Source organism: Urocampus carinirostris, chromosome 16, assembly GCF_059441175.1.
Source record: "Urocampus carinirostris isolate Australia breed hairy pipefish chromosome 16, RoL_Ucar_1.0, whole genome shotgun sequence".
Lineage (NCBI taxonomy): Eukaryota > Metazoa > Chordata > Actinopteri > Syngnathiformes > Syngnathidae > Urocampus > Urocampus carinirostris.
Window position 1 is genome coordinate 34988005 of NC_142364.1, and position 13245 is coordinate 35001249.

General features: G+C 38.1%; 1 protein-coding gene across 1 annotated transcript; it reads left to right on the plus strand.

Moving 5' to 3' along the window:
• The first annotated feature begins 1189 nt into the window (after positions 1-1189).
• LOC148351176 (uncharacterized) lies at positions 1190-5801 on the plus strand. Its single transcript, XM_088320314.1, has 2 exons — positions 1190-1615; positions 3119-5801. The coding sequence occupies exons 1-2, from the start codon at positions 1507-1509 to the stop codon at positions 4300-4302; spliced, it is 1293 nt and encodes a 430-aa protein (XP_088176440.1). The 5' UTR covers positions 1190-1506; the 3' UTR covers positions 4303-5801.
• The last annotated feature ends 7444 nt before the right edge of the window (positions 5802-13245 follow it).

The following is a 13245-nucleotide window of genomic DNA, read 5'->3' on the forward strand; positions in this document are numbered from 1 at the left end:
GAAATAAATTTTAAAAAGGTTATGGGACATGTGTACTTCATGACAACAGCTCGACGACCCCAAACTACTTTTGTAACATATACGTGAGGTAGGACACTTAAAAACCGAACAAAACTCATTCATTTCTCATTCGTACACTATTTTGGTGGAGAAATTCAACGCGGTTTCAGGGAAAGAGAGTCTCCTTTCCTCAGTCAACTTGCGTCAATAGAGGATTTAAAGCCCCCGAAAGCTAAGCTAACTTAGCCACCGGTGCGCCGTTCGGAGAAGCGTTGCCTTTCCCGGGTTGTTCTCTGTCGTAGGCTTCCATACTTTTGTAATTTTGAAAATCCTTCAGTTCACAAAAGGGACTTGGGTGGAAAATAAGATAGTTAACAAGTTCAATGTAAGTCACACACGGCAACAAATCGGGATCAGACTTCCAGTCCTTGTTTTTAATTTTGTAGGGATTCAATTTTCCAATAAAATGCAACTTCGCAGCATACCGCTCGCGTGCTTGCTTGTCTAAACTCTCCACGTAGTTTTCCATAGTGTTGATGGACAAAATCCGTACACATACGAAGCTAGTTGAGTAAATAAATAGACAAACTGAGTAAATATTTGCTCCTCTCGCTATCACCGCTTGTAATCGACTGACTTCCGAAATGGCGGCACGAAGCCGTGTTACTATTTTTAGCACAAAGCTCGGAGCCCTCTATAGTTGAAATGGTGGATTTTTATTGAATGACATTATTATTCTTGGTTCTGTTGTTGTTAGCTTTGAAAAATGAAATTAAAAGGGTAAGGGGAACGACATACTACCTTATTAATTTAATGAATACCACTGCGTCTTTTATTTCAAATTTGATTTCTCGTGTTTTTGTAATATTAAGCTTTGGTTGTTCCAAATTCCGTGTTTAAGCAAAACTAAAGTTTGTTTCCGTATGAAAAGGTTAAACATTACATAACAGTTGCAGTTAATTTTCCAATAAATATTGACTTTGGCCCGTGACTTTACTTCTCTTCTTAATTTCGGCCCACTGTAAATTTTAATTTGACACCCCTGCTTTACAGGGACGTTGACCCTACGAATATGGTCGTCACGTAGACACACTTGTGATCGATCTGCAAAGCGCACCACTTATTTAGTCTTCTATAGACATCTGTGATGGAGTCATGCGGAAGTTACTATGCGCGATGGCGGACTCCTTAAACGTTTGCACTGAGGATATGTTTTGCAGTCCCCTCCATGTCGAAAAACATGCAATAATCAGTATGCTTTCACAAGAAGATGCTTTGTAAAATATACCGAATTAGCACAGCTGAAAATAAATATTTTAAAAACAACATTGGGTGAGCCCTTTTGAGAACTGGGATAAATGAGAAGTTATTTTTGGGAACTCCGCCTATTTTTTTTCTTCCGGGTCACTAAAGGTTTTTGGCTATGTGATCTTCCAATCCAACCGTGTGGAAAAGCTACATTTAACTCTGTTAAAGTGTTAACGGTCAGCTTTAAAGGTCCCTAGAATGTGCTCAAGAGAGAAAGGGAATTCGGAAGAGCGGCTTCGGGGAGCGCAAGAAGAGACTGAGCTTGGCGATCTTAGCAAGCAGCCTCTTGTTGTGTTAAAGAGAGCAGGTTGGTCACTTTGGTTTTGATGAGATATTTGGCATCTTACTTTTCCACCCTTAAGTCAATTTATGAAATATATTGTTACTTTACTATGTTATATTCTTGATTCGGCTGGTAGTATGTGGAGTCAATTTGGTTTCGTGGAATCCAAATAAAATCAGCGCCCTGGCGGACATTGTAGGATCTTAACATGGGAGTCATACAATTAAACGCTAAATTAAAAAGATAAGTGTTTTAATCGCCGTTTGTTTTCCCTATGAGCACTTTTGTGAAGAAACCTAAAAGGGCAACAATGTGGAAGTAGTTGATACTGTACACTAGGATCGGGAACATTTTTGACTCAAATAACCTAAAAAGCAAAGATCTTTAAAACATTTTTCGAGGAACACAAAACCTCCCAAACCTGCTGTCCGAACAAAAGCTAATTATTCTGCACATTTTTTTCTACTTTCTGTTATTCGAGGATTTTATCAAATCTATGAAGTAACGATAATGCCAGAGCCTGTTACCCATACATCATATATATATATATATATATATATATATATATATATATATATATATATATAAAATCAATAAATTTGTCATCCTCCCTCAGTTTCTTAAGAGTGTTGAGGCTTATTCTGACTGTCATTTTGTCCTAAATAATGGTTTCAAAACAAGGTGCAATTGATGTTTGTTTGTGAAAAGTCACTAAATACTGCAAACGATTAGGATATCGTCATATTTACCTTCAGTGCAGCTTGTACTGAGCGAAGGGAGTGCCTGTGTTGTGCGCAGGGCTCTGTCCACCTCTACCACTCGCCCAATGAAATTGTTCTGAGTGGTTTGCTGGTATTATGGGTGTTTTTTGAGTGTTTTCTCTGGGTTTTCATCAGGACTAGCCCAAGCCTTCATTGGGCCGTAAGCAAAATTAGATTTGCCTTCCTTATTACTTGATAACTTCTATACCTACTAGAACTCATTCCATGTTCTACTCCAGGGGTGGGCAACTATTTGGAGTATGGGGCCGCATGTGACATGATATACTTCTTTTTAGATAGATTCGTTTCATCTAATTGGTTTTGAAACGACCACAATTAGAGCAAAAGAGTAAATTTGGCTTCTGTTTTAAGCACTTCATTTGTTATTTAGTTTTGATGTATTACTGTAAGTTTTACTGACATTTATTCCTGTAATGGCATTTTGCTTTTTCATTGTAAATATGAACTATGAAAGTTTTATAATTAAGTTGTCTTTTTTGTTATTGATAACAATGTGGTGATGATTACAACGTGATTCCGTGTTGCACTCCACGATAAACATAGAATAAATGGCTTGCTGGGAGAAAAAAAGCTGAATAGTGTCCATTTTCCTGTAAACATGTGTTTTTTGGTAAATATCTATTCTTTATTTATTTTTTATTTTTTTGGCAGACATGCTGAAAGTATTTTGTAGTGATGCATTTGGTGTTTTCATATCTGTGTGTGTGTGTGTGTGTGTGTGTGTGTGTGTGTGTATGTCCTGCAGACATCAGTGAAGAGTATCTTCTTTGGCAACAGGAGACAATTTTCCCTGGCGTTAAAATGGAAGACGATGAGTATTTAGAGACAGTTGAGGTCAAAATGGAGGAGGAGGATTTGGAGCTTGATCAAGTTAAAGAGGAGGAACATTTCCCAGAGTTGCCCATCACTGGGGCCCGTTTACGCTCAGAAGATCAAGGTCAACATGAAGAGAACAACTGGCAGGAGCCTCTAAGCAGCAGCTCCCGTCAATATGAGGAAACTGATGATGACAACACATCCGACTCTGCACATAGTGATGGTGACGAACAGTCTGATGGCGATAACACATATCACAAATGTTCTCAGTGTGGGAAAAAATTTAGACGCAAGGATCATCTGAAATCTCATATGATTGTCCACACTGGTGAGAAACCATTTTCCTGCTCAGTTTGTGGCAAAAAATTTGGCCGAAAAGATTACTTGAAAGACCACACAAAAACCCACACCGGTGAAAAACTTTTCACCTGCTCCTTTTGCGGTCGAAGTTTCACCTGGAGAGAAAACTTAAAAAACCACACAAGAACACACACTGGTGAAAAACCTTATGCCTGCTTAGTTTGTGGTCATAAGTTTCGCCTGAAAGGAAACTTAAAAGACCACATAAAAACCCACACTGGTGAAAAACCTTTTGCCTGCTCAGTTTGTGGTAAAAAGTTTAGCAGAAAAAGACATTTGAAAGACCACACAAGAACCCACACTGATGACAAACCTTTTTCTTGCTTAGTTTGTGGTAAATATTTCAGCCTGAAATATACTTTGAAAACACACACAAAAACCCACACTGGTGAAAAACCTTTTGTCTGCTCAGTTTGTGGTAAATATTTCAGTGAAAAAGGAAGTTTGAAGAACCACACAAAAACCCACACCGGTGAACAACCCTTTTCTTGTTCAGTTTGCGATCAAAAATTTACCAAGAAATCACACTTAGAAAGCCACACAAGAATCCACACTGGTGAAAAACCCTTTTCCTGCTCCATTTGCGGTCAAAAATTCACCTGGAAATTTAGCTTAAAAAGTCACTCAATTACCCACACGGGTGAAAAACCATTTGCATGCTCAGTTTGTGGTCAAAAATTCAACCAGAGAGCAAACTTTATGCGTCACACAAGAACCCACACTGATGAGAAATCTGTTGCCCCCTCATTTTGATGTCATAATTTCCCCTAGAAATAATGTTTGAAAATCCACACTAGAACCCACATTGGTGAAAAACATTTATATACAGGAAGCTTACTAAGACACAAAAACCCACACTGATGAAAAACTATTTTTGTTTTCAGTTTGCAGTCAAAGATTCTCTAGTCAAGTCAGAGCTCAGAGTCACAATAAAGCAGTTATCACTGCTTGATATGAGATCATAGTTTGTATTTGTATTTTAAAAAACAGCGACAGAAAGAACTGACTACTCTTGACATTAGTGTCTATTTAATAGTTGTTCTAGTTTTGAAAAATGTCATTTTTACATGCACGAGTGTTGCCGCCTGATTGATTGTATGAAATTAAACGATACATAACAGTATTTACTACAATGTATTAACAGTTTGTTCAATTTTTGACTTCTCTTAAGTAGTTTCAAACGTCTCTTGTAGACGCATGTAAGTATATGTTACAACTTTTTGAGTTGATTTAAGATCAAGATGGCTTCTTTACATGAGGTATTGCACAAAATTGGAATAAAGAAATCCATGCCAACTGAATAAGTGCAGCTTGATCTAGTCTGGATTAATGGGTTGCACGTTTGCTGAGTCATGATGAAAAGACGCGGCTATATCAAGCAGGCTTTAGACAGTTGGGATAAACACGCGCTCACGGAAACCTCAAATAGGCCCAGAGGATCCATCTCAGAACTACAGATCCGAAAATGATCTTTTACGGCGGCTGACCTTTAGCTCCTGATACTGTTGTATTAATTTTGCAAAAAAAATAGAAGAAAAAAAATGTTACACAGGCACTATTGGATAAGGAAAAGACAGCGCCTGTTACTTAAGCGCACCGGTTCATTGAAAATGCAATATATTTGACGAGTACCACGTTGGAAACACCTGCTGTTGATAATAAATCATCTTGGCAACATAGCCAGTATAATTTTTACTTGCTTTCAAGTAACCCACTTGAGGCTAAATTCAACAAAGATAATGAATATATTTCGGCCTAATCCCTTATCTTTGTTTTGCGCATTATCCATCCCCCACCCCCAGGGTTTTCATTAAAACTGATCGTATGAATCTACGACATACATTTTTTTAACCCGTTATCAAAACATGACTTTTAGCTAAGGAAGTAGAGCACACATCTTGGGACCAAAGGTTGCAAGTTCGATCTCCGACTCCTCTTAGTTAAATGTCGAAGTGTCCTTGGGCAAGACACTGAACCCCTAATGCTCCCTAATGCTGTTGCCGCTATTGGTGTGTGAGTGGGTAATTGTGAAGTGTTTTGGGAGGACATCAGTTACTTGAAAAGCACTACAGTATAGAAATGTTGACCATTTACTATTTTATGTGACTTTCGTTATCTTGTAAGTGTATTTGAAATTTGAATTTGTGACTGAATATTGTTTAAAGATTGATTTTAAACTGAATGTGTTTCAATGTGATTTAACAATATCATGCATTTCGATTTCAATAAAGATAAAAATGTCATGAGTTCAATTGTTTACTTGATTGATCTTGTTTTGTTTTTGTTAAATTTGAGCTGTTATCACCCCATGTTTTGATCTGACTGTACCCCTTTTCCTGAAATGAAATGCTTTTGTTCTTATATTAAACTGTGATTATTTTCCAAAATGTGTCCATATCAGTGATGCATGGACCTTTATTGTCTTTGTTAGTTCCATTGCAACTGGTTGTCAATCTGTTCAGGGTGTTCCCTGCTCACTGCCTGAAGACACCTGGGATGTGCTCTAGCACCCCACGACCTTGCTGTTGATAAGCGGCGCGGACAATGGGTGAATGCATGTCTTGTTAATTTTTCAGCTGTGTCCCATACAAGTAACCCGCGTCTGGGCGAGGGAAATTGCGGACCGAAGTTTTTATTCTTCATAGAGGTCTTCTGATTTGCGTTTTGTCTGGCTACTCACCTAGAACCTGTTTGCCCTGGGTGACCCTACCTGGGGCTTAAAGCACCCGACAACATCCTGGGATCATTGGGACACACAAACTCTTACACCACGATAAGGTAGCAGATCATGGAGGCATAACATATCCAAACTTCACAAATTTGGATCAATCTGTTTTGCCTATAAGCAAGAAAAAGGGAAATTAGATCCGAGGTGTGATCAAGGTATTTTTGTGGGCTATGATAAAAAACAGCCCAGCCTATCTGGTGTACTACCCAGATACAGCAAGAGTCCAAAAACACAGATTAGTGAAATGTACAACCAAAACTGCTAATGAAAAGGGAACACAGACATCTGAAGTGTGCATAGATTATGGAGAGAGAGAGATATACAACAAGAGATTTATGACCGTAAAATAAATGATACTGATGTCAAAATACAAAATGATTTAGGTCAAGAAGTACAGACTGTTACTTAAGGGTTTTTACCTGAAAAGAGTGAGAGTTCACAAGCAGGTGTGGACGCAGTGAGTGTGAAAAGAAAGAACCCACCGGGGAGCAGAAAGAGACTAGCATATCTGCAGGACTTTGAAACTGACTTTGAAAGTGAGGATGCAGGGGACAGATTACAGACCTGTATATACTCTTGTTAAAGAGCAATATGTGTCATTCCCCATTCTTACCAAGACGCCGTATCATCTACCAAGTCAAGGCAGTGGAAAAAGGCCATGGACGAGGAGATCCAATCTTTGGAAGAAAATGATACCTTCAGCCTCACCAATTTACCACCAGGCAAACACACAGTGGGGGACAGATGGGTTTATGCACTAAAATGTGACACTGATGGATCAGATAAATATAACACAAGATTTTTTGCTCAAGGTTACGGTCAAAAACTTGGAAGTGACTATGAGGAAACATTTTCACCCACAGCTGACATGACAAGTGTTAGGGTTATAATGCAAAAGGCGGCACAGGAAAACTTAATACTGCACCAGATGGATGTGAAAACAGCATATTTACATGCACCAATTGACTGTGAATTGTATATAGAGCAATCACAAGGGTATGAAAAAAGATCAGAAAATGGTGAGAAACTTGTGTGTAAACTGAACAAATCTCTTTACGGTTTAAAACAATCAGGTCGAAACTGGAATGTCATGTTACATTCATGCATTACTGAAAATGGTTTTGGTCAAAATTCAGCAGACCGCTGTGTGTATACAAGGGAGAAAGAAAATGAAAAAGTGATCTTATTGGTACGGGTTGATGATCTCATCATTGCAGCCAGTAATGAGAGTGTACTTAACAGTGTAAAGAAGATATTGACAGAAAAATTCAAAATGAAAGATCTGGGAAAATTAAAACATTTCCTGGGAATTGATTTCAGCCAAACGTATGGTGAGGTCAAAACGTCTCAAAAGAAATACGTTATCAAAATATTGGAAATATTTGAAATGCAAAATTGAAAGTCCAGAGAGACCCCGCTATCCAAAACTAGAGTACAGAAAAGACGCTGAGAGAATCAAAGATCCAAAGAAGTACAAAGAAGCAGTGGGAAGTTTAATTTATTTATCTACATGTACAAGACTAGCCATAACTTTTGTGGTCAGCAAATTGTATCAGTATTTCTCTGAACCAACAGAATAATAATAATAATAATAATAATTTCCTTGTATTGTCATTCTGTGTAACAATGTACACAGAACGAAATGTCGATTACACCTGACCCGTTGTAGCGAGCCGATGCAGCCGCAGCCAACAGAGGGCGCCGCCAACCACTTTTTAAGTCTTAGGAATGACTCGGCCGAGGCGCAAACCACCGACCTCCCAGTCTCAAAGCGGGCGCCTTACCATCTAGGCTAAAGAACACTGGAATACTGTAAAACATGTTTTTAGATACCTCAAATGTACGACAGAGAAGGAGTTATGATTCAAACGCAATGACAATGAGAAACTAGGTTTAAAAATGTACAGTGATGCTGATTGGGCATCAGATGTAACAGACAGACGGAGCACATCAAGATATTGTGCTCGTCTCAGTGCGGAAAGTTCTTAATCTCATGGAAGACAAGAAAACAAGCAGCAGTTGCACTGTCAACATGTGAGGCAGAATACATTTCTTTATCATCAGCTATACAGGAATGTACCTAGAACAACTACTCAAAGGAATGGACAGTTATAAATATGTACAGACAAAAGTATACAAAGACAATCAAGACTATTGCACTAGCCAGAAACCCAGTCAGCAGGCAAAGGAGCAAGCAGATTGACATTAAATACCACTTCATAAGAGAAAGTGTAAACAATGGGAAAATTACTTTGCAATATTGTCCTACTGAGCAAATGATAGCTGATGTAATGACAAAGCCAGCTACTAAGTTAAAAAAAAAACGTTTGCTCAGGGTTTGTTTGGCACATAAATGTGTACAAGATTTTTGTTTGCATGTGTGAAGGAAAAAAGAAATTGTCAATGTTGATTGTGTTCCAAAAGTAATCCACAGTCCTAAGAGCGAGTGTTAAGATTTGTCAATTTTATAGCGCTCTTACTCGTGAAATAGGGGTACTACGTTTACTGCACACTCTGTCATATCCTTAACACAGAAACCGCCAACTATTTATTTCATGTAAGGGCTCAGATGTCATTTCATACATTGTATCCAGGGTTGGGTAGGGTTACTTTAACTGGATTACTTTTTACTTTTAATTGCTTCTGGATTACTCCAATACCAAATATGCTAATAAAAGACAAAAGAAACTAAATATGAATAAAATTACTAAATTTTGTGCAGGCTTGGGGAGTAACGGAATACATGGAACGGCAAAAATGATGTTGGCTAAATTTTCATTTTGTTTCTGTCGCATTTTATGTTAGTTTTGCCGGAGATCAAAGCCAGGAGAGAAAGCTTACCACGTGTTGTGAGTCATAATTGTATTCATATTTAGTTTCTTTTGTCTTTAATTAGCATATTTGGTATTGGAGTAATCCAAAAGTAATTGAAAGTAATCCAGTTAAAGTAACCCTACTCAACCCTGATTGTATCATCCCCCAAGCCCCCAGGCGTTCATTTTGGGAGAGCCATTCAGAGATGAAATTTCAAGAGGCACCTGGCTGCGGGACAGGTAACATGTTTATTTTGCCTTTTTCTACTCAAATCGCTCGTATTGAAACTGTTATGCACTCTACCATGAAGCTTATTTTAACATAATAAGCTTTATGGTAGAGTGCATAACAGTTCTCAAAAGTGATTTATATACAGTGTGCATTACCGTTCGATTACATTCACAACCAATACACAGACGGAATGGTTGAAGTTGTGTTACATTCCCCAACAAATGCACTGTGCGGTTATATGTTCGCCATTATATTCCCGAAAAGTGATATAAAAGTGAGATAAAACGAGGTGTGGTTATAGTAGCTAAGGGATGCAAATCTCGGCAGGGATGCATTTCTCGGCATAACACCTGCAGCCAGGAACTTTCTCCCGCACGGCCCCTCCCTTTCGCTTTCCTCGCTCGCACAGCCTTGAGTGTCATTCCCTTTGCACACCTTTGCAGGAATTAACAGCATCAAAGCTGCAACGAAGGGATGCTCATTCGACAAGAGGCAGTCATATCGTTGGATAATACAAAAATTTTAAGCTGCGTATATTTATTTGTATTATTGTTAATTACTATAGTTGAAGTTCTCGTGCCGCCCACTATGTGTCGCGTTGCCCGCCTCGCCCGCAGGCCTCACGAGAAGTTTAATAAAGTGGAACCGAATAAAAGATGAAACTCCATCCATTCAATTTTGAGATAAACTACACTGTATAGGTTAGGTATGTAGATGGCATTAAAGGGACAGTGTGTAATAGTCAGTGACTGCTAGTGGTAAAAACAACAACCCTGTATTCAGTATAAAAACATGATTTGAATAATATTTAAAAATACATAAACTAGCTTTTATAAATATTCATAGGTCGAGAAATTTGTATTTCTTTTACATAGCAGAATCAATACCTAGTAGCTGCCACCACGTTTGTGTGATATCTTACTGCAACGCTGTACACATTTGGCACAGGTTTTTAATACTGTACGCATTTGTACCAGCCGAAGGCTCTTGATTTTGGACTTCGGGAGACCGGATAGTAATGCATTACAGTAATCGAGACGGGAGGTAACAAACGCATGAACTATAATATCTGCAGCAGGCTGGGACAGCATAGGGCGAATTTTAGCAATGTTGCGAAGATGGAAAAAAGCTGTTCTAGTAATATTCTTAAAGTGTATTTGAAAGGACAGATTAGGGTCACATATGACACCTACATTTTTGACTGAGTCACTCTGGCTGATATTACATTTGTCAATGTTCAGAGCAGTTTTTGAGAACAAGTCACAGCATTTAGATGGACCAATAACTAGCATTTCAGTTTTTTCAGAGTTAAGGCGCAAGAAGTTGAGTGACATCCATTATTTTATTATTATATATTTATGAGACAGGCCTCCAAATTTCCACACTTTAGTGTGGCTGATTCCTCCATCGGAATATATTGTTGAGAGTCATCTGCGTAGCAATGGAAACTGATATTATACTTGCGAATAATATCACCAAATGGCATGCAAATGCTGAAAAGAAGAGGGCCAAGTACTGAAACCGGCAAACACCACAGGTAACACTGAAGGGCTCAGATGTCATTTCACTATATTTAACACAGTGCGTCCTATCTGAGAGGTAGGATCTGAACCATAAGAGGACGGTTCCTGAGAGACCAATCCATTTTTACAACCGTTCTAGTAAGATATTATGGTCCACAGTGTCAAAGGAAGCACTAAGGTCCAGCAGCAGCAAGAGGGATGAAGTGCCGGAGTCCATTGCCTATAAAAGATCATTGGTTACCTTAATTAGGGCTGTCTCGGTAGAGTGGTTAGCCCTGAATCCAAATTGCTTGGATTAAAAAAGATTGTTCTCGGATATAAAATAATTCAGCTGCTGTGCCACAACTTTTTCAAGTACCGTATTTTCCCCACTATAAGGCGCACATAAAATCTGACTTTTTTTAAAAAAAAAAAGCTGACTATGCGCCTTATATATGGATCAATATTGAATTGCAAGGTCTTGCAACTAAGATAAGCAGCCACTGACTCCATTTTTCGCATAGAAGAAGTGCGCTGTGCGTACTGGGAAATATTAAACGATTTTCTTTTATTTGTGCGTTTGTATAAAGACCCTGAAATGGCTCCTATTAAGAGACACGCTTACAATGCAGAGTTTAAACTCAAGGCGTTCAGTCACGCAGTAGAACACGGAAATAGAGCAGCAACAAGTGGAGGAAGCATGAGGATAAGCTGCACCAAGTAAGGAAGACCAAACAAAGTTTCCGTGGCAATAAAAGCGAGATGGCTACAGTTAGAGGACAAACTTGAACAATGGGTTGTTGAACAAAGAGCAGCAAGTAGAAGTGTCAGTACAATAACTATTCGAATGAAGGCAACAGTGCTGGCACAGGAACTTAACATTAAAGAATTCAGAGGTGGTCCTACTTGATGTGTGTTTACGTTTTACATTTTATAGTTATTATGTTATTGCTTTATTGTTATTTTTTTGCACTCGTTGTTTTTGCACATTACGAGTATATTGCGATTGCACTAACGTTTACTTTACCATGACAGTATCAGACGTTTTTTTGCGTGTTGATTAAATGGAGGAAAAGTAATATGTTATGCCTTGCTGTTGTTCAAAGATGTGTCACGAAAATGCTTTACCTCAGAGAAAATAATAAAACAGCTGTTTATTTATTTTGGGAGTGAATGAAGATTGTGGAAAGCTTGTTTGTTGTTTATTAATAAAGTTTGACTGACCTATCTGACTGTTTTGTTGACTTTCCCTTTAGCGCGGCACCATCTAACGGTTGCATAACGTAACTACATCCTCTACTGTAGCCAAGTCAAGTCACATTTATTTATATAGCCCTTAATCACAAAAATGTCTCGAAGGACTGCACAGGATTACAATTACAAAATTGCACTATTACCTGATCTTAAACCAGCATGCACTTATAGCGCCTTATAATGCGCTGCGCCTTATGTATGGAAAAAGTTTAAAAATATATCATTCATTGAAGGTGTGCCTTATAACACGGAGCGCCTTATAGTGCGGAAAATACGGTACTTTAGAAAGAAACAGTAGGTTTGACACAGGGCTATAATTACATAAGCTTTCTGAATCAAGGTTGGGTTATTTCAGTGTAGGTTTAACAACAGTGGACTTAAAAGCCGCTGGAACTACACCTGAGGGGAGTGATACGTTTATAATATTTAGAACTGAAGGTACAAGGACCCTCAAAAGACTCTTAATCAGTGAACCCGGAAGCGGGTCAAAATGGCAAGTAGTCGGTTTGGCCGTATTCACCACCTGCTTGATTGTCAAGTGACAGATCACTAAATTGGGAAAAAAAATTCCTGGACAGCCACCCTGTCACGCATCTATAGATTTCAGCCCTTTAATATGTGATGTATTAACATTGTCTCTAGAAATTTCTTCCCTTATGCATTGAATCTTTGAAAAAAAAAAAAAAAACACAGCAAACGGCAAACAGAAGATATGGTTTCAAACGTTCGTAAAACACAAATGTTCCATACGTTAACAGTCAAAAAGGCCTTACCACCTTTTGTTTTTTTGTTAAATATTTGCTTCTTATATTTTACAACATGCTGACTGTATATTCCATGCACAAAAACCAAGACCAACTGATTCCGTAAAAAAAAAAAAAAAAATCAAAAAATAAAACTAAAATGTGTACTTTTTAGACATTGAATACTTTCAAGTATAATTGAAGTTATGAAATCACAATGACACTCGGATTAAAATAAATCTAGTATGGAAAACAGAGACAAAAAATTAAATGCCCATAGGCTTCACATGCCATTTATCATTATTTCAAGTGCACATCCGTGATAAACTATTCATATAAATTGACGTTGCGTCGATGAATAACCTTGGTCAGCATCCAGTCAGTGTGACTTTATACAATTAAGGGTTATACGAATAAACATGAC